Raw genomic sequence first — 17,574 nt, 5'->3', positions numbered from 1 at the left:
TTCTAACTAATCATTATTTTATCGCTAGCTGTTCGATATAAATTGTGTTAATAAATCATTAATATATTAGATGGAATAGAATTTGACATAATCATTGATAATATTTAGTAAATTTTAAACGTAACTACTACATACATACTTATTTATCAAACTGACAAGTTTGACACACATACATCCATACATACATAATGTGTTACATGTCATTATATAGTTTATCACTTTATCAAGATCCTATAGCATGAGTCACGAATATAATAATCGTCATGGAACAAAAACTAAAACAGCAACATAAAATATTTACAAAAGATACAAGAGTTCGACAATAGATAGACAGATAGATGGAAATAAATGCCAAAAGGGTTTTGTCAAGTGGAAATGAGAACAAGAATGAACAAAGCTTACGAAAAAAATGCTTCGTTTTCTTCCATAAATAACTCACGCGTGATAAAAGAGAAACATTTTTTTTTTGTTTTTTTTGTAAAACACTTTTTGTTTTATTTTAAATATCACGACTGAGAACTATAAGATGGATATTAGTTTTATAAATATCAAACGTGACTGTTTCCATTTTTTATATATTTCCTTTTTTTAGTTTTCAATATTTTTTACGTTCCTTTTTTATGTGCAGCGAAATCAAATGATATATTGAAAATCATAAGTCATAGACATTTGACATACATTAGCAGCGCTACAAAAATATCCATAAAATATGTTGGAGTACAGACGTAAAGAAAAACAACATAAATAAATTGCAAAAAAAAAAGAAAGCAAAAATAATAGTGAAATGATAATATTTTTATATGCAGTTCTGTTGCAAAAAAAAAAAAAATACGAATTTATCTTGCGACTAAAAAAGCACATACCTACATATCTATCTACCCGCACATAAAACATACACGTTCATTTGAAATGTTTAGTACGAGTAGTATCTTTACGAGTATCTAAAGTTTAAACACATACTCAGGCATATGCACACTTACACTAAAACTCATAAGTCAGTTAGGAATATACATATACAGATGATTGTACTATCACATACATACATCCTTACATACATAGGAATCGCTATAAACATTTATTTGTATGCGTGTTTAAGGATATGTACATATGTGTACATGTTTCTGTTCTTATAGTAACTATAGTGGATTTATAGACAAAAATGAGTGCAACCAAACAACTGTTTTAATACTACTTGAAAGAGTCCTTTTTACCATGGCACTCTGATTATTAAAAAGAATTGAATCTTAAATTGCATTTTAGACAAATGTCAAGGACCATTCATTCACATAACAAAGCATAAAAACTAAAGGAAATAAAAAAGTTACAAAATTTCAAAAATCTTCTTGATTGCCTTACATTATGATCTGTAACTTTTTGACTACTAAACCGTTGTAGCTAATTTTTAATACCCACTTGACTAGGATACTGATAAACATTGGAGTTGATTTGTATTAATATCCCTTTTTGTATTTTGGACGGGAGAGTGATTTACACACACTATGTCTATCGGTCTGGTAAGAACTATGTCTATCGGCCCAAGAAAATTGAGCACAGGCCTCAGATGAATATTTCTAAGTTCTGCACTGGTGTTATTCATTTTAGTATTGGCACTTTTAATTTATTAGCAATTAAAAACATTTATCACCAGCAATTCTAAGGATTGACAATTGTTTACTTTATGACTGACAAACAATCATTAATGTTTTTTTGTTATCCAACGTAAGATACACTTTTATTTATATGATATTAATTGAAGGACTTGCGCCAGTAACCCAATAGGCAACCTAAATTCGAAATCTTTGTCACATAAAACAAAGATATTATCTTTAATTTCTGATCATATATGAGGAAAATCAAAAATTTTGAGAAATTTGATTAAAAATATTTTTCAAAATTTGTTTCTTATAACACGAACGCCATTTTGTAGTAGTATAAACAGATTTAATATTTAAAAAAATCTTAAAAATAATTCTTTTTTAAAATGTTACTAATTCACAGGACACTCTCGGAACTATCAGCTTATGTGAAATTTTTATTTTATAAGAAAAATTTTGAATATAATTTTATCCATGAATTCGTCAATAGCAAGAAATTTTTAAAAATAAAATTGATTACTTTATATATAGTAGGTAGTCTAATTTGTAGTCAATTGTCACTTTAGTATCTATAATTTGCATTATGGAATTCCAGAATTGAATTTGTGAGATTTTTAAAAAATTTTCATGGAGAATTTTGGAGCTCTATGAGGGATTTTGTCCAATGAGGCCAAATGAGACATATGCATGCATAACCACTATATAAGAAATGTATGTTATGGTGATGGCTTTCGAATGCTGTTTATGGAATTTCAGAATTGAATTTGTTGGCTTTTTCGGTCAATGCTCCCTTCTAACGAATCAGTAGTCTGCGGTAGAGGTTCCCGGCGATGGTCTGGTCAGATTTCAGCAGCTCATAATAGATAGGACCCTTTTACTCTCACCAAATACAGAGAATTACCTTAGCACAATGGATATTTGGCTTTGGTGTCAATTCGGCTGGTTGTCCGGGCTTTAAATACGATCTCTTAAACTTCGAGTTATCGTAATGGATCCATTTTTCATCGCAAGTACTGATTCGGATCAAAAATTATTTTCTTTCATAGCGTAAAAGCATAATTTCGGACATACAAATTCGTCTTTCAAGGTCTCACAGCTTTAATTCGTATGGCCAATTTCCCTGCTTCTGGATGAATCCTGCTGCCTGCAAACCTTTTGAAATAGCTGCTTGAGTAGCTCCCAATGATTTTGCAAGCTTTCGTTGAATTCTACAACAATCTTCTTGCAATTCTTGGTCTTCGCACTTTTTTGGCTGACCACTTCTGAACCGCACAAACCATATCTCGAACGTTGAAACCAATGAAATACATTCACCATAAGCCTCAGCTGCACTTTCTTTCAAATTTTTCTTTCAAAGAATAGATAATTTTAACGTAGAAGATCATTAAGAATAATAAGGATTAGAGTAGGAAAAAGAACGGAGCCTTGCGGTACCCCTGAATTTATCTTGAACTCGTTTGATCAGATCCCATATATAACAACTCGTATCTCTGAGAAAGCTCGATATAAATCGAGAGAAGTTATTACCGACATCAAAAGCAATAAGTTTTGATAAAAAAAGCACCCTACCACACTCTATCGAACGCCTTGCAAACATCTAGAGCCACCACTTTACTTTCGCCAAAACGGTGAATGGAACGACACTATTTTCCGATAGAAAAGCTAACATATCTCCCGTAGAGCGTCCTCTATGGAAGCCATACTGGAGGTCGTTAAATAAATTGTTGGATTACTAATATTTAACCAAATGGTAGTTTACCATACTCTCCATAACTTTGGAAAGTGCAGAACAAATTGCTATTTCTAATTTTCAGGGTTATTAGCCGCTTCCTTTTTAGGAATTGGCATGACATTAGCAACCTTCCAATATGCAGGAAATATGACGGCGGTATGAAATGCTGAAAAGGTTAGCTAATGGACGAACAACGTCGAAAAGCACTGATCCAAGACTTGAGATCCGATAAAACCCCTTTTACAGCACGAGCTCGAAAGAATATATTTGGCATAGTCAGTAGTACTCCTTCGAGTTCGGGTAGTAGTTGATCACTTTCCGACAAGTGAGAATTACTTGCGAATAATTGAGGGTTAGCGTTATCAAGCGGGTCAGTGAATGTTTGGTCATCCTTTAAAAGAGTCGGAATTGAGGAAGTCCCATTATCCGTTACTCTTTTAACGAATGACCAAAAGCTTTTACTACTACTGCCGAAAGAAATCGTTGAGCTCAGCCCAACGATCCTTTTCGTAGATAAAAATTGAACGTTTCGTAGCTGTTCATGAAACATTGTGATGTTCTGAGAGCGAAAAGGAGGAGGAAATGGTGCAATGATCCGAATTACCGAGAGTTGCCAGAACATCCACTTCATACTTTTCAGAGTGATAAAAAGGTCAAGAGTGTTATGTTGGTGCTATTCAACACATGAAATGTGTGTTCGTCATTCACTAATTGCGCGAGGTGAAAAGTAATGACTAGCGTCATTCACAGCATCCTTTTACAATGGTGAACAAAACTTTTTCACAGAGACACACTGAAACAAGATCAATTATCGGAAAGCTTAGGACCTTCCCTAAAACTTTTTTGAAAAATGTTTCTTCATTGGACCAGCAGTTTAGGAGATTTATATTGCTATTACTTTTCTAAGATCGGCGTCACAGTGGGACAGTTTAATAACAAAAAAATAAAGAGCTAAATCATTCTAAGAATTAAAAAGATAACATTATTTTAAGTTATTGCTAAAAGAAAAGTTGCCATGGTATGAGTATTTATGTGTATTAGTATTAGTATGTGATGTATATGCAAATTGCTAGAAAAATACTAAAGAAGATAAATAACACCAGATGTCTGAGCTATGTTGGTACTTATGGATGTGTGTGAGAAACACACACACATACAAATACTCACACGCATACAAACACTCATATATACATAAATACATCCATATAAACATTGTGGTTTTGGCTGAATATTGATGCGGGTATATGAAGTGTATTTGCATACAATTTTCAAGAAAATACTTGTGTTGGTATTTGCTATTGGGTTGAGGGAATGGCTACAATTTACGAGTAATATTTCTTAAAAAACTACTGAGTATTATAAACATTTTTCTATAAATGTAGATTTGTAATTTTAATTTTACAAAATAATGATATTTTATGGTGGAAATATTATGTTACATTTGAATATTTTTCAAATAAAATATTGAATATAAAATGTTAGTAAAACAAATTTAGCAAATAAAGCAAAAGTTAGTAAATCAAAATTATTGGTATTGTTTAATAATTTTGAAATATTTGTTTTTCATTAATGTAACTTTTATCTTTCCTAGGATGTGTTAAAAAGATTCTTTAAGATCGTTAGTATTTTGGTCAATAATGATAAAGAAATTTCAAAAAACTTGCCATATTCAAAAGGCAAAAACTTAAAAATTCATTGCAGCCAAGTAAAACCTTTTTTAAATTTTGTACAACGATTGACCTACTTTCATTTGCTTTAGGAATGTTATTAAACACAAAAGCCATAAGAAATACAGAAAATTTTCCAGACAGTTTTAGCAATGTTTAATAACAATATTTTCACAATCATAAAATCCATAGACTTAGAAATACAAATTCTTAAAATTGTCTTCTGCTAAATCGAAATCTCTAAACAGTAGATGTATACAAATTAGTGTCTTTGAACAGACCCCAATTAGTTATAAATGAAATAACAAACTTCTGTATACCCTTGTCAATTGTGGCGAGGGCTGGAATAGGAAAAATATCGCAAAACAAAACCAGAACATTTCAATTTCAAGTTGCATCCTTGTTTATCCTTGTAATATCACTAATTGTCACTATCTGTCTGGCTTAAACAAACAACAACAGCAACATCAATAACGACAACTGAAAAAAAACTCAATATGTCTCTGTACAATATTAAAAAGAAATTCTCAAATAGTAAAAGAAAATTGGAAAAAAAAGTACAAAATCTAGACTAAACTCAATTTCCGATTAACGTTTTTGTCATATTAGACTTGAGCAAATAAGCAAAGAAAAACTGATAGAATGAAGGAAGAAACTAAATGCTAAAGAATGAAAACTACACGAGATGCTGCACACAGACAACACCAACTAGCTGTGTTTAAAAAGTTTTGTACGTTAAAGAAAATCAAATCGATTTTGTGTAGTTTCTCTTTTTTTATGTTGTATTAAAAAGATAAAGAAATTTGCTTTTTTGCGCGCAATTTCCGTTTTCTTTTCAAACTCTTTATCTGTTTTATATGTACTTTCTTTATTTAAAGAAAAATTAATTTTTAGCATAAATTTAGAAAACTTGTTTTGGCAAGAAACAATGTTGTATATTAGTTAGAAATATAAAAAATAAGTAAAATTTGTATATTAGGCAGAACACTGTGCGAGGGAAATTATAAATATGCAATTAATAAAGCTACACTTGAATGCACTTGACTGTATACCAGTGGCCAGTTCCATTCTTATGTGTTCTATCGAAAGAAATAAAATATCATACTCTTTTTCTCCATTGAAAACCATGCAGCAGTTAACCCTCTCAACCGTAAACTTTAAAAAGCTAAAAAAAAATGTCGAATAATTTTTTTAGGGTAATTATATCGCAATAAACTCAGAGCAGCCATCAGAAACTAATTTGCAAATTAAGTTTAGGAACCAGGCACAAAAAGGTGAAGAGTGCCTCTGGGCACTGTTGCCGGTTTTGGTGTAAAAAGCAATAATTATGATACGATTTTATTGTAAAACTAATGAAAAAGAACTAAAAAAATATATTTCAAATACATCGGGCGACTAAAAGTTAGTAAAACTTTGTTTTAAAAAAACTCTAGCGTGAAGTCAATTGTCACGTAAGTGTCTCCCAGTTTTGCCCAAAGTCATGCACTTTTTTATGGGCCCCAAAGATTTTTGCAAAAAAGTGATAATATTCTCAGGCTCATATCTTGCAAACAGTTCGGAATTTTGATTTACTCTCTGAGGCAAAGTTGTAGCTCTTGTCATAAAGAACAAAAACTGTGAACATATAAAATCAAAAAAACTTCATCTTCAAGATCAAAATCGCAAAAAACTTTAAAAAATTCGAAATAAATCTAATTTTTTTAAAAGCTGCCTAAAAGTATGCTTTAGTTTAATTCCTTTAGTTTTTTCTTACTAACTTATGTTGACCTACCTAAACGGTGCACAGTGGGTTGAATGATACCCAAAGTGGCGATTAATTCATAGAAGCCGTAGTTTTAAAATATTATATTTTTTTATTGATGAGTTATTATAAGCACATAAAAACACAGCATTTAAAAAAAAAAAATTAACCCGTTAAGCGCATTATTGTTTTTTGGAATAAAAAGACCTTAGTTCACAATTTATGCTGTAACTTTGGAATGGAAAGCGATACATTAATGAATTAAATTGGAAATAAAAGCATACTTAATATGCTATTAAAAAATTCAAAACAAAAATTTATTATATGTATTTACATTAGCATAAATTAAATTTAAAATCTAATTTTTGTTTTTCACAAAATTTTATAAATGTAAAAATTTTTTTTTTTAAAAAAAAAGCCACAAAAGACAATTTTATAAATTTTTGTAATGAACAATCATAAATACATAAAAACACAACTTTAAAAAAAATGTAAGAAAAAAATTGTTTAACCTGTTTTGTATCAGAATATGTTTTTTAGCAAGAGGAGTTCTTTCACTATAATCTAAATAAGTAAAAACACCTCAATAAACCCGCATAAGCTGAAAGTTCATATTTTAAGAGCATATAATGGAATTTACCCGATCTCGCCCTGAACTTTTTTAAACTCAATCTATACATCTAAAAAACCGCAATAATGGAGAACTTTAAAAAAAATCTTAAAAAATATTTTCAAAATATTTATCTAAACAAAAATTATTTATTTATGTTCTCAAATACCTGAAGTTGATGGTTCCATTTTAATATTTCTACTTTTAACAGATTTAACAAAAAAAAAAATAAGCTCTCGAAATGTCACAATTTTCAATTTTAACCACAGCACGCAAAATTTATATAAAAATTATCTGACTTTGACCGCTCACTGCCAATAAAGTAAGTTAGACCCCTTTCACACTAGGCAATTTAGTTGCGCAAGTCTCTTTCCCAACAACAAAACAGCATATACAATTTTCTTCTCCTTAACCCGACATTACCTCTGGCATCACACAAACACAAGAAACTTGCGCAACTAAATTGCCTAGTGTGAAAGGGGTCTTACTCACAACTGTAATTTTAGCAGTTTGTGATGTATTATTTAATGCACTTTAACCCAATGCCAAACATGACTGAAACAGATAAAGTTCAGCTTTTGAATTGATCCCCACTTTTGGTACATTTCAACCCTCATTCCTAGGAAGTTCATTTGTTCTAGAAAGTTGTTTACTGAGATCTTAGGTACATTTTCTTAGTTGATTGCTTCCTTGAATTTTGAACGGTTTGCTTCCTATTGATCTGAACAGTGGAAAAAGGTAAAAAAGAAATCGAGTTTTTTAAAGTTTTTTGCGATTGTGATCTTCAAGATGAAGTCTTTTATAACGTAGTGGTGTCCGTATATGGTTATATTTCCATGACTCAAAAAATTCTACACAGTGTTTCATACAGTTTATTTTATTTTTGCTAAAGTATACTGATATCCCATGGAACATAGCGTTAAGTGAATAGTCACTTTAGTGTCTCTTAGTAAACTATAATGAAGTCAACGTTTATTTGTAACGTTTATTTTGTACTGCACTTTAGTAAGTAGTTATTTTACCCATCAAGAGCAATCTATTGGAGAGTTGTCAGAGGAAGGTTTGTTTAAAAGCAATCGTTTATTGTAATGTCTGTGATATGTCTATTTGAGGTCAATTAGCACTCGCACATGTTAAAATAACTAGTTATGTAGCTGATTAAGTTACCAGTTAGGTAGCTAGTGAAGTAACTGATGCTATGTAACCTGTATTCCAATTCGTTGACTCAAAGGGTAAATTATCCTCCTGCTTAGACATGCATGTGCTAAAATAACTACCTTAATGATAGGTAAAATCTCTAGTTCGGAATAGTCTCCTAGAACTACTGCACATCACCATAGACAAGATCTACATAAGTAAGTAAAAGAGAGAAAAAAGCCCCTGAGGGGTATGGGCCTAGAACTACTGCACATCACCATAGACAAGATCTACATAAGTAAGTAAATGAGAGGAAAACGCCCCTGAGGGGTATGGGCGCATGTCTCTCTCCAATTTGTAAGTGTTTGGGTCATTTACCACAAATCTGATCTTTGTAGCGCAAAGGGAAGTCAATTGATTGTTTTATACACCCCTGGTAAACAATCTTGAAATCAATTGCCACTTAAATGTATCCAGGTAATGTATAGTTTTTTCTGCAATTTTATCTACCAGAAGTTACCTAGCGGCGAAATTTTTGAGGCCTTCAGCTATAAGGCCTTCTGTAAGACCTTCCTAGACCTTTTTTTAGATCCAGTACTCATGCTCGCTTGCCTTCTCAGGAAGACCTTATGGAAGGCCTACCTGCTCCCTTCTTTTTGTTGCTACAAAAAAAGTACAAGCACAAAATACCGTTAAAAAAATCACATTCCAAAGACAAAACAACAAACACAAAAAAATGCAAAAAGTGAAAAGAAAAAAAGAAGTTTCTGTGTGTGAATTGTTTACGAGTTATTATAAACAAATTAAAATAATTTGTAATATGTTTAATTTTTAAAGGTAATTATTAAAATTACCTTTAGAAATGACAGTTTTTCAAATAATTGTGACAGCTATTCAAATAATATACAAAAGGCCTGATAACAAGTCTGTGAAGAAGGCCTACTACCAGGCCTGTTGAAGAAGGCCTTCTATCAGGCCTGTTGAAGAAGGCCTTGGCTGGCTAGGACATCGTGTGTAAAAAATATATGAGTATGGAATGGAGCAATGAGGCCTTGTGTCTGATAAATAAGGCTTTCCAGAAGGCCTGCTTACTACTTCTTTTCGCCGCTGGGTAGCTATTGTAAAACCAATTGTCACTCTGGTGACTCCAAGTATAGCAACTTTTTTGGAAAGTTAATTAAAAATAGTTTTTTCAATGTTTTCATGTTATTTTTTAACAATATTATGGCCACTGTAATTTTGAATATGATTACGGTAACCATAATATGTTAAAGTTATCATGCCATAATCATATTTTTATGGCAATTATGTTCATGATGAATCATTAGATCATAATATGTTGTTCTCAGAGTATGGTTACCAATAATCCGAGAACAACACAATATGGTGAAGTAATACATCATAAAATCACATATGTGTATAATTACAACAATAATGTAAATGGTAACTTAAAAATATTTTGGATGTACGAACGAATTATAAAGGAGGACAGAAACTATCACAAAATAAATACAAAATAATTAATTTTAGTATAATAAAATGCTATTGCAAAAGTAACTATTTTTAAAAAATCTGATCCCTTGTTCTTAAGGGGTTGGCTACTTATAATTTGTTAATTCAAGAAAGCTAGAGACAGCTCCCAACAACTAAGAGTTAAATGATAATGTCTATGACTGAAAGATAAGGGCGCCAACTGTGCTGATGAAATACATTTTGAACTGCTGATATCTATAAATGAGCCTTTAAATTTATACATTGTTAAAATTTCACACATTTTCATTAATAAATCCCCAATTTCTATTTAATCTCTTTGCAGAGCCATGAAATTCTCAATTTGGAACCCTATACCCAGTATAAGGTTACCGTGCAGGTTTTCAATCCCGAAGGATTGGGACCTGAAACTACCATTTTGGTAATGACAGATGAAGGCGGTAAGTCAAATTTAATGTTTAATATACAATTTAACTAAACTTTAAAACAAAGAATTTTTAATTTAATGTTTATGAATATTAACTAGCATTAAATGGCATATTTTAATTAAACCCAATTAGGTCATTAAATATAATTTAAATTGCTGAATTATAAATAAGTTTTAAATGTTTACTTAAATGAAAATTAAAAAATAGGAAAATCAAAAAAAAATGTAATAAATGAAATAAAATTAAAAATTAATAACAAAATATTAAATATTTAAAGATTTTTGTTTTTAATTTTTAATAAAATACTTAAATTAGAATTGTATGTTGGAATGTTTATTGTGACACACGACTATGATGTAGGTGGTTTATATGCAAGGTCAAGTCACTCTTTCCAGCATTGCTACCAGTATCTCGCGTATTAGGAGTGTAGAGAATCGTTAGCAATGCTGGAAACCGTATAAACCTCCAACAGCTTAGTAGATTTACTTCAAAAAGTAAATATCAATTATATTTTAGCTCTCTAACCCTAAGAGTGCCTCAAGGCATGCATTACAAAAAACCAATTATTTCAAAAAGTAATTATAATTTTATTTCTTTAAACTTAACCGTGAATTTACTTACAGATTTGTTAACATTTCACTCGAAGGTCGAAATGCATTCTGACACACTAGCTTAAGTCAGCTTAAGCAACTGTGCGAATACATATAATGTACTTAAGAGAGTTTCGTCAAGTTTCGTCAAATTTTATTTGCTTAAGCAAAGTGCGAAGCTGGTCGCACATTCCGTACGGAATCAGCTGTTTGTTTATTTTATACAAAAAAATAGAGAAATAAATGAAAAGGATGAAGAAAGTTCATCCTAAAGTTTCTTCGGATTTCCTTAAGCATTTGACAGACTTTTCGTTCGGTTTTGACATTACCTTAAGCTAGCTTATGCATATTATAGTTGGGCCTTTAGTTTTTGTTGTGTCAACTGTTTTTTGAGTGATGTCATAATTTTAGAACGTGAAATTTTGTGTGTCATTATACCCTTCACCTTTGTGAGAAGGGTATATATAAGCTTGTCATTCCGTTTGTAATTTCTACATTTTTCATTTCCGACCCTATAAAGTATATATATTCTGGATCCTTATAGATAGCGGAGTCGATTAAGCCATGTCCGTCTATCTGTCTGTTGAAATCAATTTTCTGAAGACCCCAGGATCCAAATCTTCAATAATTCTGTTTTCGAGAATTTTGCTATTTAAAATCAGCAAAATTGGTCCACAAATGGCTGAGATATGAGGAAAAAACCAAGACAACCTCGATTTTTGACCTATTTTTGACCTATATATGGATTACTAAGGCATTAATATAGACAATATGGATATCTAATGATAGATATTTCAAAGTCATTTGCAACGATGTACATAAGACCATAGTAAGTTGGACCTACAATGGGTCAAAATCGGAAAAAAATTTTGAACCCGAATTTTTTTTTTCAAAAAAAAAAAATTGAAAAAACAAAAGAAATAAATTTTAAAATTTAAAAAAAATTGAAATTTAAAAAATTTAAAATAACAATCGAAAAATTTTTTTTTCCAAAAAATGAAAAAAACAACTGGAAAAAAAATTAAATTTTGTTTACCTAAAAATATTTAAAATTTTGAAGTATAATTTGGTGAAGGGTATATAATATTCGGCACAGCCGAATATAGCACTCTAACTTGTTTATTTTTTAAAAAAAATCACAGTTTTACTAACCTTTAGTTGCCCGATCTATTCGAAATATTTTTTTTTAGTTTTTCAATAAAATCGTATCATAATTATTGTTTTTCACACCTAAATCGGCAACAGTGCCCTGAGGCACTCTTCACATTTTTCCACCTGGTTCCTAAACTTAATTTGCAAATTAGTTTCTGATGGCTGTTCTGAGTTTATTGCGACTTAAATAACCTAAACAAAATTATTCGACAACTTTTTTTTAGCTTTTTAAAGTTTGCGGGTTAGAGTGTTAAGTGTTTTATTGAAAATTTAAAATGAAAACCTTTTAATTATTAACTCTATACATAAATTTATGAAAATCATTTTACAAATTTCAGTTATTATTCTTCAGCAAAATATTCACTAAAGACTTTATTTAAGGCTTTTGTAAATATTTGTTAACTGAAAAGAAAATTGACCTTCAACCTTAAGCCTACCAAGTGGGAAAAAAATTGCTACAGCTTTATTGGATTAAATATTGGCATTAATGCCATACTTATATATATTTTTTGTCTTCCAACATTTTACAGTCAATAAGCAACGTATTAAAGATATAAAAGTAAAAAGAAAATTCATAACTTTATGCAACAACACAGAGTACTTGAATGCCGTTGCCACATTTTAAAATGTGCTTTATATTTAAGGAATTTTTTGCTCGACGTAAGAAAATTTTATAGTTTTTTTTCTTCTTTTTTGCCAGCAGAAGATGAATGAATGTTTTGGGCCAGTAGATGTTACAATACAACAGAGAAAAACGGAAAAAAGACAAGCACAAGGGCATATTTAAGATAGTGTTTGATTTAAACAATTTTTTTTATTGCGTTCAGTTTTTTGGAATAGACTTACAATAAAAACTCAGATATGCATTTATAACTTATGTTTACCTTCATCAATGGAAACCAAGGAAATTCTTTCAATTTTTCTAAAAAAAAAAAATTAAATAAAAAGGCTGTATTTTCAGTTAGACTATATACATAAATGTGTTTGACTGTGTCTCTGTGTATATGAGAGACATCAAAATTTTTTGGAGAATCATTGAAAGTGACCATAATATGGCTAATTTACGATTCTCATGATTGTATTAATCATATATATGGTTACAGTAAACAAGTATATATGTGTTATGATGAATAATTATATCATAATATTGTTACGTTTTAATCTTTTCAAAACGTTTGGTTTATTTCCTTTAAATAAACCGGATACTTTTGATTGCAAATAAAAGCCGTTTAGTAGTTTGAAAATTGTAACAACTCTTTATTTATTTAAAAATGTACAACAACAACAGCATTAAATAGCCACTCAATATTTTTTATACACATTTGCAAATTTGCAGAAATACAGACACATTTTCAAGTAAATGTACACGAATTTACTTGAAAAACACAACACACTTTAAGGCACTCAGTTGATGTTTATTCGAAAGGCGTCTCTGATAAACTGACTCACGACTGCAACCTCTGCCACTATTTATAGCACTGCCATCTGCACTCTAGATTGTTCTTTAACTGTCAAAATTCGAATATTCTAGATCTTACTAATACATACGCCATCTGTGGTGCACTTTCTTCAATGTTCTTTAACTGAATATTCGAATTCGAATACAGCGTTGCCAACTTACGATCAAATCAACTGAAAGCTTTAATTTAATAATGCCCCCAGATATGTTTAGATATGCATTATGCTACTTTTAAATCAGCCCTTAAAATCGTTATATTTGAATTCAAGTACAATTTCGTAACAATATGTTGTTCTCAAATTATGATTTCCATAGGCCGTGATTAACTGTAACCATATATATGATTGATACAATCATGTGATTCATAAATTAACCATATTATGGTTGCCACAATCATATAAATAATTACTGTGATTATAATATTGTTAAAAAAACTTGTAAACATTTTGAAATGGTTACAGTAAACATGCACAACTATATTTTTCCACTGCGTGTAGGAAAGAAACCTGTGAATCTATTCTGGAGTTACTCGACCGCATACAGGACGAAGGTGCATATTGGTGACAGTAGTGTATCAAGCTCTATTGACTTACTGGAACAACCGGTGCAATATGGTTTGTGTTACACTGTTCTACCGATACTACAATGGTATGTGCTCTGCAGAAATACACGTTCTTCGGCAAGGGCTCATTCAGACTGGACAGTGGATCGCACAGTATATTACAGGGAAAATTCGTTCCTTAGCCGTACAATACTTATGTGGACTAAGCTTCCTACTGGAGTCTTTTTCGTCACTTTCAATATAGAAACATTCAAATCAAATGTCCACAAAAAATACTCCCTCTATCCTCCCTCCCATAACCTATTTTCCTAGTTCCAAGACAATGTCTTGCATAAATAGGGTTCATCCCCTGAGTGCTGGTTCAAGAAGAAAAAAATACCAAATTTTGTATTCTATAGACATTTATGTATTTTAGAGACATAATTCGGAAATAGTTATATTTGCATGGGAGAAATCATGGATTGATTATTATCAGTTTTAATACAAAATATTTTTAGTCCAACATTTTTGATTTTCCTCATATGTCTCAATCTGTTTAGATGTGTGTGAGTGTTTCAGTATGCTATGCTGTGAACAAATATTGCAAAAGCTGTATAGCTTTTCGCGCTGTAAGCAGTTTTGCTTCCGTTTCCGTTTTAGAACACAAAAGTGGAAAAATGCAAAAAAAAAAATAACAATATATCTAGCAACACATACCAGAAAAACAGCCAGAAATAAATGGCAAAAGCAACAGCTTTAACAGCAACAACCTCAGCACCAACAACATCTGAAAAAAACCCATAGTAGCAGCAAAAAAGAAAGCTTTGTAAAGAAGAAATTGACTATGAATACAATGGTTAAGAGTTGCTGGTTTACAAGTAACTCAAAAAGAAACTACAGCGTCCTTTTGGTCATAAGGAAAAAGGAAGGTAACACAAGCATTATACTGGAAAAACAGTTCTGTTCTGTGTTCGTTATTCAAAAATCAACCGAGAAAAAAGCAAAAAACCTTCAAAAAGAAAACTAAAAATATTAAAGGAAAATATACTTAAAAACGACCAATGTCAGCATTTTACCAAAGAAACCAAAAAAAAGCAAAAAACTAACAAAAAAAATATATAAATAAGAAGAACAAAGAAAAATGAAACGCCACAAATAAAGAATCTTTCTTGCATACAATTTATAAATAGGTTCATATTATACATATTTTCATACAGTACATCCAAACAATATTTTTCTGCTTATATTTGTATGCGGTTCTTTCTTATGTTACATTTTACCAAGAAAAGGATTATTTTAACATGTTACATATTTCTTGTTTTGCATTTGCCTTTTTTTTTCCTTAACAGTAAAAAACAAGAATAATATTGTGTTATAACGGAAGCTTAACATTTTAAAGAATATTATGCAGTAGAACAAACAAGAGTAAGAAGAACTTCAACACACAATATGTTTGTTACAAATAATATATTAGTTATTAAAGTAAAGTTATAAAATTTAAAAGAAAATATTTAAACAAACTCTATTTTACTACATAAATAGCAAAAAAACGAATAATTCTTGTTTCTGTAATCGAACATTGTTTACTGTTTATAAAAAAAAATATCAGGAAAAGAGCAAAACTAAAATATGAAAAAAGCTTAAAATAAAAAAAAACATATTGTAGCTACATGTTTATATAAATATAGCAATTAATATTGCAGCACCATTTTTATACAAAATAATGTTGCAGCAACATGTTTTTTAAAAAATAATGTTGCAGAAACATTTTTACAGAAAGTAATGATGCGGATCATTTTTGTAAAAAATAATGTTGCATCAACATGTTTATTCAAAATAATGTAGCAGCAACATGTTTACAAAAATTAATGTTGCATCAACATGTTCACAAAAATTAATGTTGCATCAACATGTTTACAAAAATTAATGTTGCATCAACATGTTTAGAAAAATAATATTGCAGCAACATGTTTATAGAAAATAATGTAGCAGTAACATACATTTTTACAAAAAATAATGTTGCAGCAACATGTTTAGGTACAGAAAATAATGTTGCGAATCATGTTTGTAAAAACTAATGTTGCATCAACATGTTTATACAAATAATATTGCAGCAACATTTTTATTCAAAATAATATTGCAGCCATATGTTTATACAAAATAATATTGCAGAAACATGTTTACAGAATATAATGTTGCAGATCATGTTTGTAAAAAATAATGTTGCAGCAAAATGTTTATTCAAAATAATGTTGCATCAACATGTTTACAGAAAATAATGTTGCGGATCATGTTTGTAAAAACTAATGTTGCATTAACATGTTTATACAAAAAAATGTTTCAGCAACATTTTTTTGCAAAATAATATTGCAGCAATATGTTTATACAAAATAATGTTGCAGCTACATGTTTATAGAAAATAATGTTGCAGCAACATGTTTATACAAAATAATGTTGCAGCAACATGTTTATACAAAAAAATGTCACAGCAACATGTTTTTTAAAAATAATGTTGCCTCAACATGTTTGCAGAAAATAATGTTGCGACAACATTTTAAAAAGAAATTAATTTGTAGCAACATTTTTATAAACAAATTTTGATAGCAACATGTTTACACAAAATAATATTACATTAACACGTTTATAGAAAATGATACTGCAGTCACATGTTTATAGGAAGATTGTTGAAGAAACATGTTTATAAAAAATAATGCTGAAGTAACACGTTTATAGAAAAATATTTCCAGCTACATCTTTGTAAAAAATAATTTTCTGGCAACATGTTTTCGGAAAAAATGTGGAGTTACATGTTCATAAAAAATAATGTTGCAGCCACATGTTTGTACAGCAAAATTTTTATAGCTAATAATGTTGCAGCCACATGTTTATAGAAAAAATTTTACAGAAAAATGTTTATGAAAAATAATGTTTAAGTAAAATGTTTATAAAAAAATTTTACAGCTACATGTTTATTAAAAATATTTTACAGTAATATGTTTATAAAAAATATTGTTGTTCATAGAAAAAATGTTGCATCAACATTAGAGCGTCCCGGAACGCATACGTTCGATTTAGTTTTGTGGTGCATTTACAAGGGGAAAAAATGCAATTTTTTCAGTTTTTGTAAAAATTTTGCCATTAAATAATTACTTTTGCAATTTAATTTAAAAGAATCGATATGTGTACGTAATTGTCGTTCTAATAAGACATAAAACACAAAAATTGGTTAAAAAATGTTAAAGTTATTCAAAAATCGTCAGGCCATTAACGTGTCTCAGGCCACTAGAACAAGAAACGTAGGAACACAATAATCATATTTTGAGAAATATTAAAATAAGAGCTTATTTTTACTTAAAATATATCCATATTTATTTGTATATGAGTTTTTGTCTTCGTAGGATACCGTTAACCTATTCGCAGGTATGACCAAA

At 30.0% G+C, this 17,574-nt stretch overlaps 1 protein-coding gene across 1 annotated transcript in view; it reads left to right on the top strand.

The window, feature by feature from the left end:
• Ptp99A (Protein tyrosine phosphatase 99A) overlaps positions 1–17,574 on the top strand; it is a 584,596-nt gene that overhangs the window by 337,153 nt on the left and 229,869 nt on the right. The window contains exon 7 of the mRNA XM_065503698.1: positions 10,299–10,413. Coding sequence (XP_065359770.1) covers positions 10,299–10,413 — 115 coding nt within the window. The remainder of the gene's footprint in view (positions 1–10,298; positions 10,414–17,574) is intronic.

The sequence above is a fragment of the Calliphora vicina genome, chromosome 1 (assembly GCF_958450345.1).
Source record: "Calliphora vicina chromosome 1, idCalVici1.1, whole genome shotgun sequence".
In the NCBI taxonomy this organism is placed as follows: domain Eukaryota; kingdom Metazoa; phylum Arthropoda; class Insecta; order Diptera; family Calliphoridae; genus Calliphora; species Calliphora vicina.
Note: the sequence above shows the minus strand (reverse complement) of the source record. Positions and strands in the feature narration are given on the sequence as shown.